This window comes from Epinephelus lanceolatus, chromosome 4 (genome assembly GCF_041903045.1).
Source record: "Epinephelus lanceolatus isolate andai-2023 chromosome 4, ASM4190304v1, whole genome shotgun sequence".
NCBI classification, from domain to species: domain Eukaryota; kingdom Metazoa; phylum Chordata; class Actinopteri; order Perciformes; family Serranidae; genus Epinephelus; species Epinephelus lanceolatus.
This window is the reverse complement of record NC_135737.1, coordinates 25002114-25026370: the sequence shown is the minus strand read 5'-3', so window position 1 is coordinate 25026370 and position 24257 is coordinate 25002114. Positions and strand designations below refer to the sequence as shown.

Below are 24257 nucleotides of genomic sequence, written 5' to 3'. Positions count from 1 at the left end.
TCTATCTCCTGAGCAGCAGATTTTATATTGTGTGTGCGTGTGTGTGTGTGTGTGTGTGTGTGTGTACAACTCTTTCTTCTACAAATCAAAGTTACATACAGCTAATTAAAATCACCTAACGCATTTTGTTTGGAAATATAATGCTGCTTAGATTACTGTTTTTTTTTTTTTCAAGCAGTAAACAAGAACAGTAGTAGTGCACAGGGAACTGGACTTTCCAAATTGTGAGAAAGAAAAATATATTTTTTTTAAAAATGATCATATTAAATGTGTCTGCAGGACTGCAAGAAGGTCAATGTCAATGTTTCTCATTACTTTTCCTGACAGTATCTGCTACTGACAACTACAACATGATTAACATTTTTATGCAACTCAAAGTAGAGGAAAAGTGAGGAGATAACCATCTCAATGGGGGTTATGTTTTGGGTACCATGAATATCTGTATCAAATGTCAAGGCAGTCTATCCATTAGTTGTCTGGATATTTCACTAAAAGCCCCAAATGCATACCTGCAGTAGTTGTGATATTTTAATCTGCTGCCAAGAAATAGGCCAACCAACCAACACTGCCATCACTAGAGCCATGCAGCTGCCAACGCTAGAGATCCAGTGCAGTTGAAGTGAGGTAATGAATTGCCCCAAATTCACTTAATTACAAAACAGTAACACTGACTTAAGCAGACAGGAAGCAAACTTCTGTCTCTGATGTCAGAATTGTGTGCCTCAATTGAGTCCACTCAAACATCCTGAGCTCCTCACTACATCTTTTTACGTGGTGCTTAAAATTGGTGGCCATGCAGCAGTTACATTTCCTCCAAGCAGCAACCTCCCGAGCTGAATAATGAAGCCAATACGTAGGTTTTAAAAAGCTGCAGTTCGTCTAATGGCCAGCTGAGGCCAGCTCTGGAGGCGACTCAGTCCCCATAGACCCCCATGTTAAAACGCTTGACCTTACAGCAGAGATAAACACATCTTAGTTTTGGTCTTAATAGCTAGTTTCCCCCTTCATGAGAACAGCACGACAGAAGAAGTTTTATATAACTCACAGTATAGTTAAGGGCGGGCTGCTTTGAGTGACAGGCTGTCTTCTGACAGCGTCCATGGCTTTTCAGTCAGATCCACCCTGCGCTCCTCCACTGCACCAACCTCTCGCCCCAACATGGTCACTCAAAAAGCCAAGATGGTGACAGCTGAAATGCCAAACTCGAGGCTTCAAAACAGGAGTCTGAAAACCAATGGGTGATGTCGTGGTAGCTGCATCCATTATTTTTTACAGTCTGTGGTTTCCTCCAAAACGTCTTAGCCATTGAAAATTAGTATATAAATGAGTATAATTCATATAAGATATGGTTGGTGATAAAACAATAAGAACAATGAAGTGTGTTGTTTGCCCATTTGTGTTAATATGTGTTTTCAGACCAAACAGTACTGACTTCCTAAGAAGAAACTGCCCACTGGGGAGCTCCCCATAGAACTATGTACTTTTTTGTGTTTGTATTCACATTGTCAGTAGGGACACTGAGGCAACGTAAGGTGGTTATCAAAGATTTTTATATTTCGCTTTGAGTCAAGTCAGTTTTATCTATATAGCGCCAAACCAACAAGAGTTCCTGTTCCTGTTTCTGCGTTGGGTGTCCCAGCTGTCCCAGGTGTTGGCTCGGACCCCTGATGCAGAAACCGGCTTGACATGGGCCAAGACCCCTGACTCAGGAACAGGCTAGATGCTGGCTGGGACCAGACTCCGCCGACTGGGTTGCTAGGCAGCTGAGACTCGGGGTCGCTGGGCAACTGAGTCTCTTAGGATCAGAGCAGCTTAGGAAGCTTCCTTCTAGGGGCTCCAGCCTCTAGATACATGGATGATAAAAGGCCAGTGTGGCCTCACATTATTTTGATGATGAAGCTTTTTCAGTCAGTATTTTTGCAACATAGAGTCTTTGCTGGTTTTCTTTTTATGTTCTCCCTTGTGGTGAGAGGGCCTGCTCTTCATCTCCTTCCTGATGAGAATGAGTCTCCTACTCTGTTCCTCCTCTAACACAAGTGTTTCCCCTAAAGTAGTTTCTCATCTAAATCCTCCTCTTCTCACTCTTCCTCTGAAAATAGGTGCTGAGACTTTGAGTGTGTGATAGTGAGAGTGATTGCTGCGTCACACCTTTACTTTTTTCAGTAGAGGTCCTTTACAACACAGTGTAACATTGTGCGGCGGTAAACCTTCTGTTTCTGTCACGGTTTATCAGTTTCATAATCACATCACATCTCCCCAGCCACCACCCACCTGGCCATCTTCACAACTCCGACCTCGCCCCCCCTCTCCTCCTCCACTTCTTCCTCCCCCTCCGCTCGGGGAGCTTTTGTGTTTGTTGACTGAAATGTTTTCTGGTGATCTCCGAGGGGTTAACTCAAGCCAACTAGTGGAGCCCGTATTAATAAACACACACACACGTGCGCACACTGACACACATGCAGCCGCCTCTGTGTAATATTACCTTCGCCCCTGCAGTACACATCATCCCATATGACAGTTTACCCACCCCCTAAATGAAGCATAGGAAATGTCCACTAGGGAATTGCAGTATATAGTGTGTGTGTGTGTGCGTGTTTGTGTGTGTGTGTATCTGTCCACGCTTGTTTCTACATGGTGGGTGTTAAGGCTTTGTGTGTTCATGTGGGCTGCGCTCAGCATCTGTGTACAGTGGTAGGTACAATAACGATGATAGATTAGGTAATAGCCGTCAGGTCATAATGGGTATTGAACCTGTGTTCCCTCATGAGCAAATTCCTGTAATGCAGGAAGGGAGAACACAAATGCATCTTATATTTAGAAGCATGATTGAATTCACGTTGCCCATTGAATAATTGCATTATTTGTTTTGTTTTCTCGTTTTGTTCGTTGGCCTCGTGCAGCGCTGCTTCTCCTCATTTTGATCGATGAGACTGTACTTGGAAGATTTCATAATGAAAGGCTAAAAGTTAGTGATGATCGCTCACCTTTCCTTCAGAGTGAGGTTGATTTGAAATGAAATATGATGTTTGGCAGGGTGGAGGTATTAAAACCTTTAAGAGAACTTTTTTAATCATTAGAGTATTGGACACTGAGACAATGTTGCTTTTAGATGCTTCCTGTGGTAAACTTGTCACATTTTTTTTCTGCTGTCAACACTTTTAGTTCAGTGTTGTATCAGATAGCAGTTGCCAAAGATAAAGACAGTAGGCAGTGAATTTTTCTCACTAACATCCCATGCCAGACATCCCAATATATTTGACATGACAGATAAATGCAGACTACACTGCATACTCACATATTAGGTGTTTGGCTTATGTGTTTGTAGTGGTTTAAGGCCCTGTTTACACCTGGTGTTTACGTGCTGGGTGATGTGATCACAAGTGGAAAACTGTCAGTACAGGTGTGAATGCACAAAATATGTCCTCAATGCACCTTGAGATGTGATCGCAGAGACCACAGGGGGTCTGGGCTGCATGTGGCCACGTTCTTTCAGCAGTGTGAACGCTAATGTGTCCTGGGCCGCATTTAGGGACTGCCTACTCAGCTGACATTCTTGGTTATCCCACTCCCTGATGGATAGGCAAACTTCCTATTGGTGCTGTTACACAGAAGCAGAGCTGAAGGACTGTCTCTGGAGCTGCTCTCATCTGGTCACCTCAACGTGCGCTGGCTAGCAAGTTTTTAGATGTTAATTTAATTATTGATTAATGTATTTTGGGTGGGGCAACACAATGGTTTGAGTTGAAGGTGTGAGAAAGAATAGTATCAGTAACGTTGTTAACACTGTGCTACATTACAGAGAAATACAAAACCGTACTAATGACCCTTCATTAATATAGGCCTATATCTTATCTACAAGTGCACGTCACACACTGAGCGAGCCGCCTGTTAATGACGCTGTCGGCAAAGCAGTAATGATTGTGCTAAGTGGCTAATGGGCATGTAGCTACTAACATGTTTCAGATGATACGTCATGTTTGTAGTCGACCAATGAAGATGAGTTTACATATCACCTTGGGTTCGTCCTTCACCTTCTCAAAATGATCCCACACTTTGGATTTCCTGCCCAACATGTTATTAACTAGCCTGTGGAATAACTGCAGGTACCAGCCCTAGAAATTAGGGGCTGTACATATGCTGCGTCTTTAACTGCCTGGAAAACATGAGGTCGGGCACTGTGAGCTACTGTTGTGCCTTTTCTTGTGCCAGCTTTCAAGACTGTGGCAGCAGGTCGCCTCTGAGGTTGCTGAGCAACCTTAACAAGCATCATACAGCCAATGTACCTGAAATGCTGAGTGCAGAGCTGATCTTCTTCCAGGCGCTGTTTTTAAGTATGTAGGCCTGTCGTCTGTGGCACAGATGTAAAGCTCTGGGTAGCCCTGCACCAACATGATCAACTTTCCGTATTGATCACAGACTGATATTTATAGAAGGGAAAGATATCTGTCGGCTGTGATTGGTTTGTAACGTGTCTCCTGTCTGACTGATGAGCGTGGCCTCTTCCTGTGTCTGTCCTTTCAAATTGAGTTCCCACATGGTCCAGTCATACAGGTTTTGATTTATTTTGACAAGGTGCAGCTCCTGATAGAGTTTCATGTTTTGTTTTGTTTTTTGTTTGTTTTTTTGCTCTGCAACTAAGCGACCAATGAAATCTTGCCAACTAATGACCTTTCTGGTTGACTAATGTTTGGTTGGAATGATTCACGTGTTTATTTGCATATATAATGGGAAAAAGAGAATAACAAGTGGTCACTCAAGACCCATGTGGAGATTCATTCTTCTGCCAGGTATGAACAGACAGACACAGAGCTGTTCACTTTTGATCGGATCACCCAAGATGCCTGTTAATACCAAGTGTTAATAGGCTCTAAGTTTGTGTAGTTTTGACATGTATGGATACATTATCACGTGCTTGCTTTCTTACCTTCAGTAGATCCTTGCCTCTGTGAGTATTGTAAGTAGTGTCTTGTAAATCCCGGTGAGCTGGGTGTATGACACTTGGAAAAAAAATATTCTTGTCATTCCGAATCAAATACTTTTTCCTTTTACTTCTAGTAGGAACTGCAGCTGCCATCAAAAAGTACATAGTGCAGTATGCACACAATCAGGACATACTACTTTCTCATAATATTACACCCTGAACTTTGACCCTCTTTATTTTATATGCGTTACCATAGAGATCAAACAAACGCCAATTACAGAGTTCTCCAGAGACAGAGATCAACCCAGGGAGCTCTGCTGTTGTTACTTTGTAGTTTATCTTTAAAGTTATAACTGCATAGATTGTAGATTCGAACATATTATATTTACAACAGTGAAATTACATCTGCAGTTCTCTGTCACTGTTATTTTTATAGTCATGTCCTGTTGTTGTTTGTAATATTTATGATTATTTTGTTCACTCAAACAATCATTCCTATTATTACTATTGGACTGGTCATCAATCACTTGAATGAGGTGTGATCTGGCATTGTGACTTCTGACAGCTGTCAATCAGCTGTCAATCAATTGTTAAGCTGTCATCTGTCTGTGGCTCAGTCAATGTGATGTATTGTCTGCTGTGCAGAGGATTGTGGGTCAGAATAGCCAGAAAAGCATGCTGGCTTGCATACTGCAAAATCGGACAGGATGTAGTAGAACATCCTGGTATTTTTGGCATACTGCATTTCAAATACTATGTATTGGGACATACTAAATCTTTTTCTGGCACACTATATAGTATGTTAGTATGGGTATTGGAACGCACAGACAGTTTTTGCACCTTCAGACAGTTCTCCATAGTTGTTAAAATTAGGGATGCTCCTGGCGACTAATTTCCCTGTCGACTTAACAAAAATTTTAATCAAGACTATTCGACTAGTCTATAAAGAGGAAAACACTCAGAAAACAGTCAAAATTTAGCACTATTTTTTGTTAGGTTCTGTGCAGGTTAACATCCAAATGCACATGTTGAATGTGGTTGCGCATTGCTCCAGTCAAGTGATTGTACAGCAGTTTTTTTTTCTGACAAAGCCTACATGCTACCTTGTTTTTATTTTCTAGATCAAAGTACTGCCAAACCACGCTGGTTTTGTGAGAGGACATCTCTGTTATTTCCTACCGTGCTGTTTTAAAACTCCAGTTTACTTGAGCATTACCGCGGGAAGGGGGACTGCTGTCTGATGGCTCTGTAGCCCCCACCAGTGGCGGGCGGCTGCATGGCAGTTAAGCAGCCTTGCATATAAATAAAACATTAATTGGATTAACCGACCAATATTTATGGTGACGACTAGCAAGGGGGCAGACATTTAATCGTTGACGGATAATCGCACGCATCCCTAGTCCAAACGTACATTGTCTTTCTGGAAGGGTAGTAAAAAAAGTCAAAGCCAGAAAATGTATTGTTATAAATGCAATTAAGGGAAAGGCAAAAGTGCTGGCATATGGGTTTTATCCTACTACAGTCTAGTTCATGGTGTAACTTCACAAACAACTGGGTATTATTCATTAGAAGAAGCTAAACAGCAGCCCAACAATACCATCTTTGAGCTAAAATTAATTCAACCTACTTCTCAAAAAGTACTGTGTCTACATTTCCAGTAAATTAATCATATAAAAGAAGATAATCCATCCATGCATGACATCTGACACATGTACGTGACAACAGTTTATACTTGCAAGAACACCTACGGGCAATTTTATAGTCTCCAATTAGCCTGACATGTTTGTCTTTAGACTATGGGAGGAAATTTGAGCAGTGGTCATGAAACTTTGATCCCAATGCATCTAATGTGCCTTCCTGGTCTGTACATTAAAACCATGTTAGACAAGCAGCCTGGAGTAATACCTTGTAATGCTGTCTATACTACTTAGAGGATGAGAAAATCAATGTAAACCTAAGAGAAGAGCAATAGAGGGACTTAAGATTTAGATGTCTGGCTGCAGAGTGTTGGATCAAAGTCCAGCTGCTGAACTGCTAGAAAATTAGTCCACAAATTAGTGTAAACTGAGCAACTCAATCTGGACTTGTCACACAAAGAAGAGGAATTAAATGTTAATTTGCTTTCGTTTGTTCAACTCCATTTTTAAATTTTGCATATTTGCTCTGGACCAGAAAACATGGATCTTTTGTAAACCAAGTCAGAGAGGGAGGGAGTGTTAACTTTTAATGTATTAGGAGGACAAATTATGTATATTATGGGTGATGCAGTTCTAATTATACACCTCACACACACTATAGAAGTACAAAATTCACAGTTTGAATTTTGAACTGTCACCATGCTACTGAAAAATGTACTTAAGCTTCCATTTTAATTAGATGCAGAGAATCTGCTCCCTGACACTGATACTTGAGAGTTTATTTAACAACATTTCTCAGTCTGTTTTTCCAACCACTTAGTGCTTGCTCCCTCTGACATCTCCAGCCTCCAGTCTCTAAAGAGCATCTTTCCTCTGACTCTTAAAAGTCCTCAACTCACAGCTCTGGAGATGCTTGTTTTAATTGCAGCCTGTGAGTGTTACTATTTCTAGCATCAGTTTTTGGCTGAGTGTGTTCCCACCCTCGGAGTGCTGTTCGCCAAAGCTCCTCCACCCTCAACCAAAATCTGAAAGTGTTGTGTAAGTTCCTCCATCTCTCTGTATTCCTTTTGTTCTTCCTCAGTCATTTTTTCTTTGTGTCTCTCTTTCATCTGTCTCTGTTTCATATTTTCTTACATCTCCCTCATATTGTCCAAGCTGATGTAGTGTTATTGCCATTAAGGACATTGCTTTATACTGTGGAATAGCAATATCCCTCTTAAAGTGAGGTTAATACAATGTGGACGGTCAAAGCCAAGGCTAAGAAAACACACACACACACACACACACACACACACACACACACACACACACAGATCTATGCACATAATGAAGGTCAAAGCTGGTAAAATAAATCAGTTTAACTGCCCTCTATCCTCTTGACTCCTGAGCCAGCGGTCAATGAGAGGCGCGTGGTGATAGTGCTTTAATCTAGATTGAAATGTCAAGTGTTACGTTTCAGAGTGACAGTAACACTCACAGTAACCCTGTTACACTGTCTTGGAAGGTGTTGCAAGAGAAAGGGAGGTTGTTAGAGAAAAGAAAGGGATTGTCAGCAGAGATTTAATCAGGTACAACACCCAAATCTGCTCTTGAGTGGTGCCCCACAAAAGATATCATATACTGTGTTTTATGTGCTGCAGAAACTGTGACCATGGTAGACATTAGTCTAAATGGATTTCTAAGGGTAGAAAATGTATTGATGAATGTGGCTTTCCTTAGTATGGCATCCACAATACAACACAGGATCTCAGGCTTAAGGATATAGATTTATAGGATTGGCATGGAGAGGGTTAGATTAATGTTCTGTTTAATAATCATTGAATGAGTGCTCCACCAGTGGAGAACTCCTGTAACAGTGTCTACTGGATATTTACTTAAGCATGCTTGTTTGCTTTTTTGGGTATCCTTATTTATTTACTTATCATTTCTGTCTTTTTTGTATCGTATTAGGCTGTTACTGACCAACATGTGTCACTGTGTCAACCCAGTATGGCCAGAAAAAATGTTGGCATTGTATGTTTCAGCAAAACACAGATTTGTTACACTTGCACGTTATTATTTGGCAGATACATCGAAACTTTTCGTCTTAATGACATGGTTAACGTGGGGTTGGGTTTAGACACAAAAACTACTTGGTTATGGTTCGGAAAAGATCATATTTTGGCCAAAAATACCCAGTTTGGGGGCCGACAAATTACGGCAACACAGAATTGCCAAAAAACTGTAGTTCTTTGACTGTACACTTGAAGCAGGCTCCAGTTGCCAGTCAAACCCCATTGAAGCCCATGTTAGAATGCTCATCTTTACAGCAGAAACATACATATTTCAAACATTACAACCTGGGACAACAAACGGCTTTGGTCTCTATAGTTAATATCACCCTTTATGGCAGCTGCACAGGGGGGTGAATATTTTTCACTCGTTTACATTTTATTAAGGGTTAAAGTTACACAGAATTAAGGGCAGGAACGCTTTGAGTGACAGGCTGTCTGCCGATAGTGTCCTCGGTTTCTCAGTCAGATCCACCCCTCGCTCCTCCGCAGTGCCAGCCTCTCACCCAAATATAGTCACTTCTGGCTCCAAAAAAGCCCAAGATTGCAACGGTCAAAATGCAGAACTCGAGGCTTCAAAACAGGAGTCCACACACCAATGGGTGGTATCAATGGTAGTTGCATCCATCATTTGTACAGTCTGTGCCACTATCCTGACAGGAAAAGAAGGGATGTCGCAGAAACAAAAAAAGGTGCTGCTATCTCGGCCAGAAAAGAAGTATGTCTCAGCAAAAAACAACCACTTTTCGTGCCTAAAAAGCCACTCAAAACAAAGCAATGGGTCCGTAAAAACAAGCTGTTTTCATGCACTGTTAGTACGTTTTCCTACGAAAATTAACGCACCAGAATTTGTTCATATCCCATATAATCATAAGCCACTAATGTGTGTAATATCCACATATATGGGAAGGCTGTGATCATGTGACCAATGTGCTGACGGTGGTTAAGAGTAAATAATGAAGCAGTCCCAGATGATTGGAGGCTGGGGCTGTGGATGATGATAAAACACAGAACTCCCCCCTGAGACTTTTCCCAGGAGACTGGTGTTTGAAGGAACTGAGGAACACTGAGTCAATTTAAAGTATGTCATCACCATGTTTCTTTCTCTAAACCTAACCACAGTAACTTTACATGCCTGCCTCCGTAACTTTACATTAAGTGTTTTATTTTATGTTAAGTTTGTCCAGTCATTTGTGGGACACTAATTCTCTTCATGTTTGTGCATTTTTGTAGGATAACATACAAACTATTACTTTGCTAATAATACTTTACTAAAAAATACTCACAGCTGCTGGAAACAAAACAATGACTTGCTAAATCACAACTGGTTTTGTTGTTTGTTGGTCTCGAACAGTGGTCGGCAGTTGTTTGCAGCATGGCAGGCATCGATATAAACAATTTAATATGTGTGAAATGTGCAAATGTGCTGTAACATGTTTGTGGTTTGCAGAAAATTACAATGCCAACATTTTCCTCTGGCGACTGGGCTGCACTCTCCACTTGTTACACTTATTTTTTGTTTCATTTGTTTTCAAATGTGTCCTTATACTGCATTGTGGGGTCATTGTGGAATAAAGAAAAGTCTGTAACAGGCTTTTTAAATAGTACCACTCTTTATTGATTTTAGAAAATCCATGCGACAGCTGTCAGACTGGAAAGCTACAGATGAACAAGTGTGTTGGATCTAGCGTAGTGGTTCAACTTTATCTGTGCCGTCAGTTTGTCATTACCTGAGTTCATCCTGTATTCCTGCAGTAAGGCAAATATCAGTAATGTTTGAGGGATGAGCTCACATGCTGTCTCTCCGAAACATCAGACAACTGGACTCTAGACGATCAATAAACACACAAAGGACTGGTAATATATTTACAGAGAGAGCAGAGAGAGACACAACGAGGCTGCAAGATGGAGAGAAAAGATAAATGGCTGCAAGTTAGAGATTCGAGTGGCAGCAATTGACCCTGAGTTAAAGCGCAGGAAACAGAAGTGGCTTTGGTGTCTTGTGTCTTGGTACCCTGACATCAGACTGACACACACACACACACACACACACACACACACACAGTGTCACTATAATAATAGGATCAGTTTTATCATTGTGAAAGACAGACTGCTGATTGTGACAGTCAAGAAGAAACCTGGATGCCGTTCTTATACAAGTGGATAAATGCTGCCACTGTCGAACTAAAGCTGATGTAGGATTGTAGCTTAATGCAGAGAAGAATTGGCCAGGATTTCCAGGATGTTTATCTTTTAGTAAATCTCAGTGCTACTAAGTTATGCAGCTTCCATCCTGATCAACAGACACTAAGGTGGGCAGTATAGAGCAAGTGAAATCAGATCTGTTGTATTTTCAGAGACTGACAACATGACGTCAAACAAACACTAGTACAGTATGAGTTGGCGCCCTTTTGGGTTAAAGGTGTTTAAACTGGTAGAAAGGATTTCTGCACACTTACATCTATACAGTGTTTCACTTTACTGTTGAGCTTTTGGTTTATTAGACCTTCATAAGAGCATATATCAAGGGGGGTTAAAGGTGTTCGGCACACCAGATGTGATATTGAGCTGTTTGAAATTGGGTAATGTTCAATGAGCATGTGCCTGTTTGGTCTGCTTTGTTTCTTTGCATTGTTTCTGCCACTCTGGTTTGATTTTGTCATGCCAAACATGCTGAAATTGAATCTGTTCCCAGTATATTGCCATGGGAATAGTGACATACAAAAATGTCCCAGTGCTCTGGTGGTTGAAGATGCATTCATGTAACTACAATTTGTCCTAGTTTTGAGTGCTTTTGTTGCATTAAGAGGAAGTCTTATGGTGTTCTATAGTTTTGTTTTTTATTGTCAAATACACAACAAACAAAAAAAGACCAAGACAAACAATAAATTAGTTCAAGGATTCTCAATCTTTTGGTAAAGGTAAAAGTTTCCTCGAACCACCTTCCCAAATAAATGATAGAAATAAAAAAACATACTATGGCCAAATAAAAAGGAGAAAGAAATAAACTGGGCTGTAAATATGTGTTATGCCACTGTCAGCTGTTAATGTTGTGATGACTTTCTATTCTGCCTGAGGAAATATTAATTTGGCTTCCCAACACATCGCGGGTGTTTTGTGTTTAAGTGACTCCTGAGCCTCAATGGTTTTGGCGCTTCATTTTACAGGATTTCACCACTTTCAGCTCAGCATCACTGGCTTCCATTATGAATCCAAATTCAGTGTATTCAGGGTCATATCTCCTCTCCACATACTTGAAGCTTTTACTGGCACATGGTGGCCTTCCACATCACTTTTCAGTTTCAAAAAACAATTTTGCATCACTGCATCCAGGGGAACATTTGCTAGCTATCAGTGGCAAATCAGTTTGTGTACCTGATGATGTGTCATGATTGGTGTACTGAAAATCAAATGGAACTGGTTACTGAAATTATCAATTAGTCAATCAATCAATTTTATTTATATAGCCCAATATCACAAATCACAATTTGCCTCACAGGGCTTTACAGCATACGACATCCCTCTGTCCTTTGGACCCTCACAGTGGATAAGGAAAAACTCCCCCAAAAAAACCTTTAACTGGGAAAAAAAAACGGTAGAAACCTCAGGAAGAGCAACTGAGGAGGGATCCCTCTTCCAGGACGGACGGACGTGCGATAGATGTCATACAGAACAGGCGCAACTCTGTAGCTTTTGTTGCCTTTTGTCAAGAGATGCATTATTTTACCTTTTTTAAGTGTTTTCTCAATTATGTGTTTTAATTTGATGTAATTTATTTGGATGTAAAAGAAGTTAGTTTTGTAAATAACCAAAGTACCGTTTCTAAATTTACAGGATTACTTTGGTGTTTTTCAATCTAGACCGCATTAGATCCCTACAGAGATAGACCTTTTTGTTAAGAGTAAAAAAAAGATTTGTTTAAGCAGAAACAGCCCTAAAATTGCCATCACCAAATCCACCAAATTTAGATATACAGTAATTTTATCATTGTAAAACACACTTCATTCAAAGTCAACAAAAATAAAATGAAACTCACAAAACCTGTCTTGGTTTGACATTTCACTGTTACAACAATCTCCAACTCTGGTTTGGTTGAAATAAATGTGCTCTATTCACACTTAAACTACTGTTTATTTAACATTTTCCCCGCCATTGCCAAGATTTTCTGTCATTTATGACAGAACACTTCCCCACCATTAACGAGATATTCCAGCAATTCCAGATAGGGGTTGCTGTTACACATCTTGTGAAATAGAAAAGCACTGCCATGTCCAGAAAAACAAATGAAGAGGAAGATCCGCTGGAAACTGGAAGAAGATGTCGTTCAAAGCAGTGGAGATGCTGATGGACTCAGACTCCGACAATTCCTGTTTTGATCAACATCCTGAATCTGATTTGGACGAAGAAGTAAACAAGATTAATGGGACGAAATGGGATCTCCACAATGGTCACAGTGACACGCGGACAAGATGACCACAAAGAAGAAGCAGACAGCAGAACACTGAGCGATCACTGAGCAAGGCAACGTGTTGTGCTATACCTCAAAGAGAATATTATTTTCATTATTGTTATTATTGTTGCTGTTATTATTATTATTATTATTATTATTATTATTATTATTTTCATTTATACAATTCAAACTGACATGAGGAAATGAGAAAAAAAAACCAAAAATGTTAACGTGAAATAGATTTTGTACTTAAAAATGACTGACAAAAAACAACAGACAGCTTTTTATCCAAAATGTTAATTTAATTATTTTTTTTATGAAAATGCACAAATCCAAGTATTGATAAAAATGGAATGGAATGAGAATTAAATGGGTTTTTTGTGTTTGAAAACAGAGGGTCTCCTGCTTAGTTTCATGTATATACAATTTACATATTCACAGAAGAAATTATTCACTCAGAAACAAAACCATGGGAAAACAGAGTCCAGGTTGAAAAATACTTAAGTTTCCCTTTAATCTAACCAATTGGTATTAGCTCTGCGACCCCCTAACTGGCACTTCGATGTCTTTAGACTATCTCTCAACTTTCCTACACTGTCTGAGCTTCTTAGCCCCAAGCCAATCTAGAGTCTACATTAACCTTTTTAAAAGGGGTCACAAACATATTGTTTCATTTTTTAAAGGCTTGGTAATTTCCTAAAGACAGATGGCCACTTCATGTTGTTATCTTAAAAAGGCCATAAAGATTATCCTTAAATAGATTTATTAAGTTTTGATAGATATAGGAATACCATCTATTTTCTGCCCTCCTTCTAGCTTCCACATTTGCTGCATTTCTTCTTGCCTCGTAGCATCTCTTTCCCTCTGCCGCTTTGAAACAATTTGACGCTGGCAAGAGGACCAACTGCACACATCGCCATAGCAACACAGTCTTAATGATGGCAACAAGCGTGACCTGAAGATTTCATTTGAGAGCGTCTGGGAGAGGGATGGAGTGTGAAGCCACAGCTCAATTGACTCCTCAGTTTTGCCCTCTAATTTGCTTCCCTCTCACTTCTCCCTCCACTTACTCATCGGTGTCTGCTCTCTTCCTCTTTTCAGGCGGCCAATAATGAGGCTGAATAGATACTTGATCAAGCAGCTTGGTCTCCTCTGTTTGGTAACCACGAGGGGGAAATCTAAGTTAACTCCTTAACACAAATACCACACACATACATACACACTGTCCATGCTTGGCCCCAAACTAAGCTCAGTTGTTATGTCGTTGTACCAGAGGTTGCTATGGTTACACAGGAATAAGTGAGACACTTTTCCATAACCCTTACACCCCCAAGTTGGTGCGAAAGTGGACACAAAGATGAACATCCAAAAATTAAAAGTACCTCCTTTTAATTGCAATGAAGTAACCCTCATTTAGACTAACAATAATCAGATTACAGTTCATCTGTGATCTATAACTGATTACAATTATGAAACAGCTCCCACTCTGCACACACACACACACACACACACACACACACACACACACACACACACACCACAGAACACTGCTTATTCATTTTGCCCTGAGGACCTCAGCCCTCCTCCTCGGCTTGGTCACTGACCCTGACCATCTTACTGTATATTGCATACATTTTGCCATTAGCAGCACAGTTATTGACAAGAGGCACCAGTTTATTCAAATGTATACCAGGGATATGGTAATGATGCAAGTGTTTGCTTTAGAATTACTTGCGGAAAAAATACATTTTCATATTTAATTCTGTCCTTAGAATCTCATGTTTCAGATAGGCTACGCGATGTGTGTTTCCTCTGTAGTTGTCCTATCTAATTGGCTTCCCTGAATATCCTCTGTGTATCTCTACCTCATTTCTTTTTGTAACTGCAGCACACTTGTGCTTTTTAATTTTCTGTTCTAGTTGAGAGAGTATATCATCCTCTCAGTCATCACTTATGACCCACAAGGACTGTGTGGTGGTGTATTTTTCTGCAGAGACTCTGACCTATTCGTGTATTTCCTTATTTCCTCCTTATTTGCTGTGCTCGGTACATTTATGGGTGTGTACCCCCTCAGCGCTCAGGTGAGGTCACAGCTTTATAAAAAGGTAGCGCACAGGTGCCAGACCATGAGCAGCTGGCATCCACGAGGAATCCAGAGTATTGTGAGGCAAAACTCCAACATAGGGTGACTCTGTTGTTGGCTTTTACTTTCTTTTTTGCTGGCATTTGGAAACAATAAATGACAATCCTGCATAGTATACCTATGGAGGCACCCTGTGGAGTTTGCTTTTTTTAACATTCAGCGTTACTTACCAAAATGTGTTGTGTGTACCCTTAAGGCCTGGCAAATGTGCTTTTCCTTCCTCATAAATCACGAAGAAAACTGATTTTTGTTGAACATTTTAAATTGTACATTGTTTGCATCCAATGTTTTCATGCTTGCAGTCTTCCTTGTTGGTGCATGGCTGTGTGTCTTTGCACGTAACCATTGGCAGCTGTCGAAACTATCAGCGAAATAGTGTGAAACCATTCGCAGAAACGTGTAGACCTTATTATGTCACCTGCATACTTGTGCACACAATAAATTAGATGTGGACTCACTCATAGAAAAAAACCCTAACTTTCATATCGGTCAATTTCTCAATAGAGTATCTTAAAGAAGCATCAGCAACACCTGTGTGGGGGTTCTAGTGGCCTCGAGATGCATGTTATTGCAACTTCCCTGGTTTGAGTTGGGTCAAGGACCTTTGTCGCCTATCATCCCTCTTCCCTCTTTCCTCATTTCCTGTCATCTCTTGGCTGTTGCTATAAAAAAAACCCAGAGGAAAAAAAAACCCCCACCTGATTATGCTAAGACCATCTTAACATTTAAATGAACCTGTCATCGTCAGCTGGGTATGAAATGATGTAATTTCCTCTGTGAATGAGAATGAAGTTATCAGATAGCACTCTGCATGTCCACTGCTTTGTCCCGCTGAGCTGTGTGTCGCACAGGCTGGTGTTTGCTGATATGGTAACTTGTCTGTTAAGCAGATTAAAAGCTTGTAGAACTTTGCTGATCATCGTGTAATTGGCTCACTATCTCCAGTAAGCTGGTGTAATTTTACGTTATCATACAAGCTCATCTGAGGATTTATCCCAGCTTATGTTTGTTTATGGTATGAGCTGCCTCATACGACATACATTATTCAGTGATGCCTTATTGTATTAGTGGATCTTCTGCTATTGACTGTTGGTGTTTATGAGTTTCAGCTCAGTATGCAGCCATGTGGGTTGTTTTTAATAGTCAAAGTGTGATATGTCAGACTGCCATGAAAAGCATTCATAGAAAGTAGATTTGCAATATGATGATCTCATTGTTTTAAAGCTTCTTTCCTTATTTAAAATATGTGCAAATAACTTTTAAAACTGAACATCTACCAGTGATGTAAGTCTTCCTCTTAGTGTGTTATCAAATTTGCATTTAGACTTTGCTATAGGTTTCAGTTTAGAAGGGCTACCCCCTGTCTCATATTTATCTTTGGGATTTATGCAGCTGTGCAGAAACAAACTCATTACAAAGAAGTGCAGCAAGCAGTTTGGTTTGATTGATTAGTTTGACTTGAATAACTTTTAAAGATCATCTTTTATATCTGCTGGCTTCCCGGGGCTTGTTAACATATGGAGATTTGGTTCTCTTTTGGCATTAAGATGATAAATGACTTCCATAATCACTTGTTTCAATGTGCTAAAAATGGCAATTAATGCTCCAGGGTAATGTGTGTGTCTCTGTGTGTGTCAGTGAAAGCCATTCTGCTTTCTCCCTTTTTCTCCCCTTTGTTCTCTTTCATGTCCAGACTCGGTTTTTTATTCTCTCTGTAGAAATAACTAAAATAGATGGGCACTTACTTTACCCTCTCTTGTTTTGTGAGCAGTGCATAAAAATTTAATAAATTGTTTATAATGCTCTATAATGCCATTATATGCAAATATAAGTGTTTATTAATGTATTTGTCAACAACTGTATCTCCTCCTGTGGCCACTCATGACTCGATGCTGTGTAAATAGACAATGACGATATAGTAAAACACAGATGTTACTAGAAAGGTGTACTGAGTGGAGTGCACATCTCCGGCTGGGTGCTACCAGGCTGATCGCGGCCATTTTAGACAATCATGCAGCATGTTTCAAGAGTGTCCCCAAAAGCTGACAAAAATACATGCCCTGTGTATTTTTGACGGAGCAACAGCACGTTGCACAAAGCAGCTAGAGTTTTGCTGCTAACGGCTCTGTATGTGAAATATGATATAATTATGAGGATGAATGTATTTTTAGTAGCTTCTGAACAAAACCTGGTCGCAGCTGCGGCTGGAGGAATTGTCCCTCCTGGCTCCTTTAGTCAAGTTGGTGATGAAGAGGCCAAAAATGGGGGTGGATTTGTCTGGTATTGTGCCTCACTCACGCCTGGTGGAGATAATAGGAAAATAGGAAAATAGGAAAAAGTTATAGTGTAAATGTGGATAAATGCTAAATCAATTAACACTTCAAATGTCTTTGTATGAGGTAATAACTACATTATAGTGTGTTATATACCATTTATTAAATGTTTACATGCTGCTTATGAATGCCAAATAAGGCCAGCTAAAGTAAAGTGTTGCAAGATGACGTAACCTTTGCACCAAAATAAAACCTAAACTCACAAATGAATGCGGTAAAGACTGAACTTTTAATGCAGTGTGAATTTATTCAGTTTTTCCCCCCTGGTCTTCAACATATAATTACAGGATATACAATATACAATTAGGGCATAATACAGTTTCTTTATATAATATGGATGTGATTTTAGAGAGCTGCAGCTCTGTAATTAAGTAAATGAATACATGTATAGGCCTTTTCTGTTATATAATTGCACTGCAGTGACCACAGACTCACACACCTGTATGTTTTTTGTTAAATTAATTGAACTTTGATGGTGACATACTAGCTTGTAGCATCAAATAGTGCACACCTCCTATATTTTGAGGTGATGAAAACAAAGGCAGTTTAAAGTTTGCTTTATTGCATGTTGGAAAAGCTATGATAGCCAATTTCCTTCTTTTCTCACTTTTTATGCAACTACAAAATAAGACCTAATGAATCGGTTCACTGTAAATTACTATAGCATTAGATAAAATGTGTTTTCACTGCTATCTCCCATGTGCAATAATCTGAAATGTGTGGAATATGATTATGAAACTGCTGGTTGGGCTGCAGTTTCAACAGAAGGGAGAAAGGATGAAAAGGAAACTTCAGTGTGTTATCAGCAACTTGACAACATGACATGACATTCACTCCAGCCGTCCTTCAGCGCTGCTGCCTTTTGAAGCTTGCGCTGATCAGAAGAACTACGTCTGTACATGCACAAATGTGGAGGATATGGGTGTTTGTGATCAAAAAAAGACAAGACTGAAACACTGCTGATACATGCATCAGCAATTACATTTGAATTTGTAAAAAAATGTAACGACTTTTTGACTGTACTGGTTATGCTGAAGAAGCACAGTAGAGAAACTCAAACTAAATAAATCGTGCAAAGCCAGGTTGAAGTCACATAAAGGTGTCACTATGCTCCAAACTAGGTGCTTGTCTGATTGTTGAGCATCTTCTCTCCACCTTTTCACTATCTGAATTTGGCAATGCCTAACTTTCCAAATCTAGCAACCTAACCTGACCCAATCGCCAGAATAAATGTTGGCATTGTATGTTTCTGCAGCCGATGGATATGTTACATTTGTATGTTTCATATGAAGCAGATGTGTTGAAACTTTACTTTTATTTACATTTCAGTTTTCAGTTGAGGCTGTGACAAGGTTGTGGTTAACGTGTGGTAAGGTCGAGGCAAAAAATCACTTGGTTAGGGTTAGGAAAACATGATGTTTTGGGCTAAATTTCAGGGTTTGGTTTATACAAACAGCCAGAAATGTCCAGTCTCTTGTTACGTTACCACTTTTGTTGTTTGTTGGTCTTGAACAGAGGTCTGCGGCTTGGCAGCCCCTCTAGCTAGCTGTCATGTACATGTAATCTGAACATACATCACATCACAGTAGAAATGTTGATATGAACCTCTGGCGAAAGTTCACTCAGGAAGACAACACTTTTCATCCTCAGGCTGTAAGTTCTCTTTCTCCCCCTGCCATTCACTCCTTGCACGTATGCCCACTCACTGTCTCTAGGTGTCATTGTCTGGGGCTGCCAGTTGAGTCATCAGCTGATTCACAATCAACCAATAGCACAGTGATACCCTTTTTCTGTCAGCCTATCATCTTACTGCTCCTCATTTTAAATATGGTTCTTTCTTAGCCGTAGTTCTTTCTTGCTGCCATTGAGCGCACCTTCCACCTCCCCATCACCACCTAGTCTTTACATATTCATTAGCCCCATATGCCTCAGCAGTCATCAGCCACCACCACCAGTGTCTGGACTCCATGGGGGGATTTATCCTGCTGCTGCTCAGATGTCCCTTGATCACAAAATATCAAGATCACAAAGACTTCTGTTAAATCTTAATCAACATAAATTTTCTGCCAAAGTGTACACTCATATTCTGGATTAAATATTATCTTAACCTCATTCTTCTGACTCTGATTACTGTGATATGTATGGAACAAACAACTGTAACATATCCTGTCCATGGTTTGCAGAAACGCTCAATGGTTTATTCAGGTGACTGGGCTGTCCAAGCCTGCTCAATGCAGTGATTATCCAGCTGTGCAGAAGTAAAAGCGCTCTTTTTTTCATTCTTCATACGATTACTTTTGTTTTCCTGAGTGCAAATGAGTGAAACACAGTGAATATATTCTAACACTGCAACAAAACACTGTCCAAAAGCAGAATTAATGTTTATTTTCAATAATCCATTAATCAATTAATGGCTTTAGCTTTAAAATCAAATAAAAAAGAAAAATGCCCGTTAAAATCTCCCACAGCTTAAGATGATCTGTTTCAATAGCTTGTTTTATTTGACCAAAGATTCAGTTTATTGTCATATATGAAAAGAAAAGCAGCAAATCCGCAGATTTGAAAAGCTAGATCCAGCAAATGTTGGTCATTTTTCTTCAAAAATGACTTAAATGCTTGATCAGTTTTTTAAATAGATGCCAGTTAAATTCTATGTCAGCTGATTAGTGGACAGATCGTTGCAGTTATCACCGTTGGAACAATTATAACACAACCACAGGATTATTTTTCCCTACATTCGAGTGTGGCCGATCTAAACAGCCACAAACACTTTGGTCGTGTTTAACAACATATGGTATGAGCTAGTTTATTGCAAGCAGCTTCTGGCCTAAATTCAAAAACTGTGCTCATTGCACACCAGATTGGGAAAGTGTTCCTTGCTGATTCCATTTTTATACAGAACAGATCATTAGTAGCAGAGGAGTCAAGTCAAATTTTTATTTTTCTTCCTCAGGATGTGGCCTGACCTCCATGAAACAGCTTTTTTCTTCATTTATTTGGGCTGCTGTGTACTGTATGCATTTAGCAAGCTGCTGAGCTGTTGTGCTTTGGGGCTCTCTTGTGCCTTTTTGCCTCCTGGACAAGAACAGTTTCCATTTAGAAAACTGTCAGTATGTCATGCTGAAGGAGTGTTTGATGATTCACTTGGTCATCACTAAAAATCTGCCCTGTTCTTCTGCTGGAAACAATACATTCATCCTGTTGTTTACTGCATCCATCATGATTTCACTTGTTCATCTGGTCACCAAAATAGCTAATCTTACTTATCAACACCCACATGTACCCATCAACCCACATGAGTTTCATCTTCATGTCTCCACAGTGGAGTGTTTGAGGGTGTGGGCCTGGATGGAAAGAGGACAGTGGACTGTAGAGGGGAGTGAAGGATGCTGGTACTCGAGCATGATGAAGGACGAGATGTGCTGCTGTGGACTGAATCTGATGAATTGTTTGTCCCTTTTGGGAGTGACACTGAGAGGCATTTCTTGTGTGCCAGTATTGATTCTGTCTCTGTGGGAGTGGCTGGTTTGTGTGAGTGGATGAGTTAGTTAAGTCTACTAATCCCTTCTCTCCGCTTCTCTTTTCTACTTCACTCAGAAACTAAAGCTGAGCTGGAGGATCTCATGGCAGACATCAAGAAGTTGGCCAACAAAATACGCTCCAAATTAAAGAGTGAGTATGATTCTACTTCTTCTTCTCTTGCTGGAGCTGCAACTAATGACTATGTTCTGTGTCAGTGAAGCTCTGTGCTTGTTTGTGTCCAAATGATTACATGTTTAGTACACAGAACTTCAAATGGTGTCATATTGCCACAACTTCCAAGAGCTGATCAGCAGCCAAAAATATGAAACAAGAAAAACAAGCTAATTTCTGTGTTTTGAAGCTGCATGCTACTCAGTGTTATCTAATTTTATTTTCACTGTTATACAAATGATCATCTTGTGTTCTTTCAGCTCCAATATGTGGGATTTTCTACTCAAGTCTGTCAGAGCTAACACATTAGTCAGTTAAAGAAGTATTTCACTGTTGGAAAGATGGTCTTTGCATAAAACTGGGCTGCCTGTGCAGTAGGAAGACACAAATACTGTACTTTTGGAATTGGTGCTGTATGATCTGAGAAAACAGAGGGAGAGGGCTGTGACATTTGTTTTTGCTCAAGATAGAAAACCTGCAACTACCAGAATGCACTGTGCTTCACCAGACCAATAAACGCTGCCTGTCTGAAAACAGTATGGCAGCCAGCTGGCAACAAGTAATTTTGTATTACAGTTAAACAGAAAGCTAAAATGTGTTTCTGAAAACGTTTTAGGCAAGAAATAAGCATAGTAACAGAATCTTTGTTTATATTTAATCCGCACTGAGTAGTTTTACTGTTTGGTCTGAGTCTGGTCTGAGTTTGAGAGAGAGGGAGAGAGAGTGAGATACCCCTTTTCAACAGTCATGGGCTGGCTTGGCTTGGTTTTGCAGGGATTTGCATTTCCATTACAGCAGGGCTCCCTTCTTGAAGGTGTGTCTTAAAACTGATGGCTGCTCTGCTTTTAGACATCAGAGTGCTGATCCACGGCTAAAGCTCCCTGATATTTTTGCTGCATGTTTTTTCCATCACACAGCAGGGCTGGTAAAAGAAGTTCACCTGTTGGAGGTGAGCTGTTTGCAGAGGTGCAGTAAGAGCCTGTTGTCTGCAGCTCTTCATCAACATCTCACTGTGGCGTTTACTTTCCTCCCTGCCGTATTACTAGACATGTCTTTATTAAAGCCGCTACAAGGAACTTTTAACTGGATATGCAAAAGTCTCTCGTTTCTGCTGATGTCTGTGCGTGACCTACAACAGCAAATGAGACCATCGGTGTGAAGATAAGCTATTTCTATATAGTGTACATCCATACCTTTAGGAAACTGTCTCCAGGTCCGCCCCAGGTCGCTTCCAGGATGAAACGATTTACGGCACACGTCATCTTACCTAGCTGCTTACAAATAAATAGTCGCTATTCCTCCTCCTCGACCCGACGTCCACGGGGAGTTAAAATAGCAGCAATCATCGGGTAAAAGTTCTGTGAAAGCACTGGACTCACCAACAGTCAGCCACGTCTCAGTCACACAGAGAAAATCCAATCCTCGGGAAGTCAGGAAATCCTTCAGGATAAACGTTTTGTTCGCTAGCGATCTAGCATTTACCAGCCCAATCCTGGCAGGAGCCGGCAAGTCCACGGCTTTAGCTGTCCAGGGAGCCACACACAGAGGCCGCAGGTTGCGCAGATTCACCCCGCGCCAGCGGGGACGAGGAGAGCAAGGGTGGCGGGGCTGGAACACCTCATCCGGGCCGACGACAGGTACCAGCCAGGCATCAATAGGGTCCAGCGAGTGCCGAGAAATAAAGAGGCGAGGCACCGCTCCATACTACATACCGCTTACGCTGGGGAGGTGGAGCTGGGGCGCGGCAGAGGTGAGCTGGGATCCCCGATAGGAGCGGGGGCAAAGTTTTCCCATCTTGTTGTTTCATTCATCATCAAAACAAACACATGCGTGAGCCAGGTAAGCGTCTTTACGACAATACGCGCTAGAGCTCATGGGAAATGTAGGCTTCATTCTGGCAAAACACTACCGCTTTTGTCCACAGGGTCGCCAAAATCAACTCAAAATGAAAGTTCCTTGTAGGGGCTTTAAAGGCAATCCTATAGATTCTTCACAATAAAAGTCCCCTGTTATTTTGTTATGTATACACTTTTATTGTGAAGCAGCAAAATAAAGAAATGTTGAGTTTTCAAGTGGCAACTTTCCACAACTTCTAATACGGCTGGTAACAAACATGAGACAGTAAAATAAAGCAGATATCTAAACTAAACTCCAAACCACAGAGATTCAGTCAGAAGCTACAAAAGTACTGAGAGCTAAACATAGAGACTTTTAAAAACGCCCTTCTCTCTGGTCTCCTGCAGACAGAGGTGAGTCGAGTCTTGCAACAGACACGCTGGTTTGGGTGGGGTTGGGGGCGTCATCTGGGGTTGGCTGCGGTTGGCGAGACGTCACCGCTACCTGCTTGAGGGGGCGGCCCGGCTATTGGACCTACTCAAGAGAAGGTCCTTCTTCGGCGCAACTTGGTGTGGCATGGCATATCTAAACTGACAATGGAAACACAAATCAGCGTGGCATGGTTTTACTCGGCATAGCCAAGGGAGACAATTGTTGAAGGGTAAAAGAGGGATGCTATACTCTCCGTATTCTAATGCAGGAATACAGTCTGTAGTTCAAGCAAGAGTGCTAGAGCCAGCAAAAGGGCCCAGAAAAAGCTGCAAAAGAGTCACAAGTTATTTTAGTGTTGCAGCTGGTGAATGCGGAACTTTTTGTCACTACATAACCTTAAAAAATACATTATCATTTATTTCTTGATTGTATTTTGTGTTCGTAATCTGAATCTGCAAAGTGACCGCTAACTAAGATATCAAATAAATGAAGCAACTACCTTAAAATTGTACTTAAGTATACTAAGCACATGTACTTGAGTAAATAAGTAAGTCAATGGACAGAAACTTCGTCAGCAACTATTTTCATCATCAAATTATCATATAAACCAAGACTTCAGTTTTTCATAGATTTGCTCCCCTTCCTTTAGTGAACTAAATATTTTTAAGTTTTGGATTGTCGGTGTGACAAATGAGGCCAATATGAGGATGCCAAATTGGGATCTAGGAAGTAGTGAAGACAATTTATTCACTGTTGTCTGA

General features: G+C 40.5%; 1 protein-coding gene across 3 annotated transcripts in view; it reads left to right on the top strand.

Annotated features, from left to right (window-relative positions):
* Nucleotides 1-24257, top strand: part of LOC117259716 (syntaxin-1A-like) — a 96205-nt gene that overhangs the window by 44085 nt on the left and 27863 nt on the right. For all 3 annotated transcript variants that reach the window (XM_033631352.2, XM_033631353.2, XM_078167079.1), the window contains exon 4: nucleotides 21133-21207. In XM_033631352.2, the coding sequence (XP_033487243.1) occupies nucleotides 21133-21207 (75 nt within the window). The remainder of the gene's footprint in view (nucleotides 1-21132; nucleotides 21208-24257) is intronic.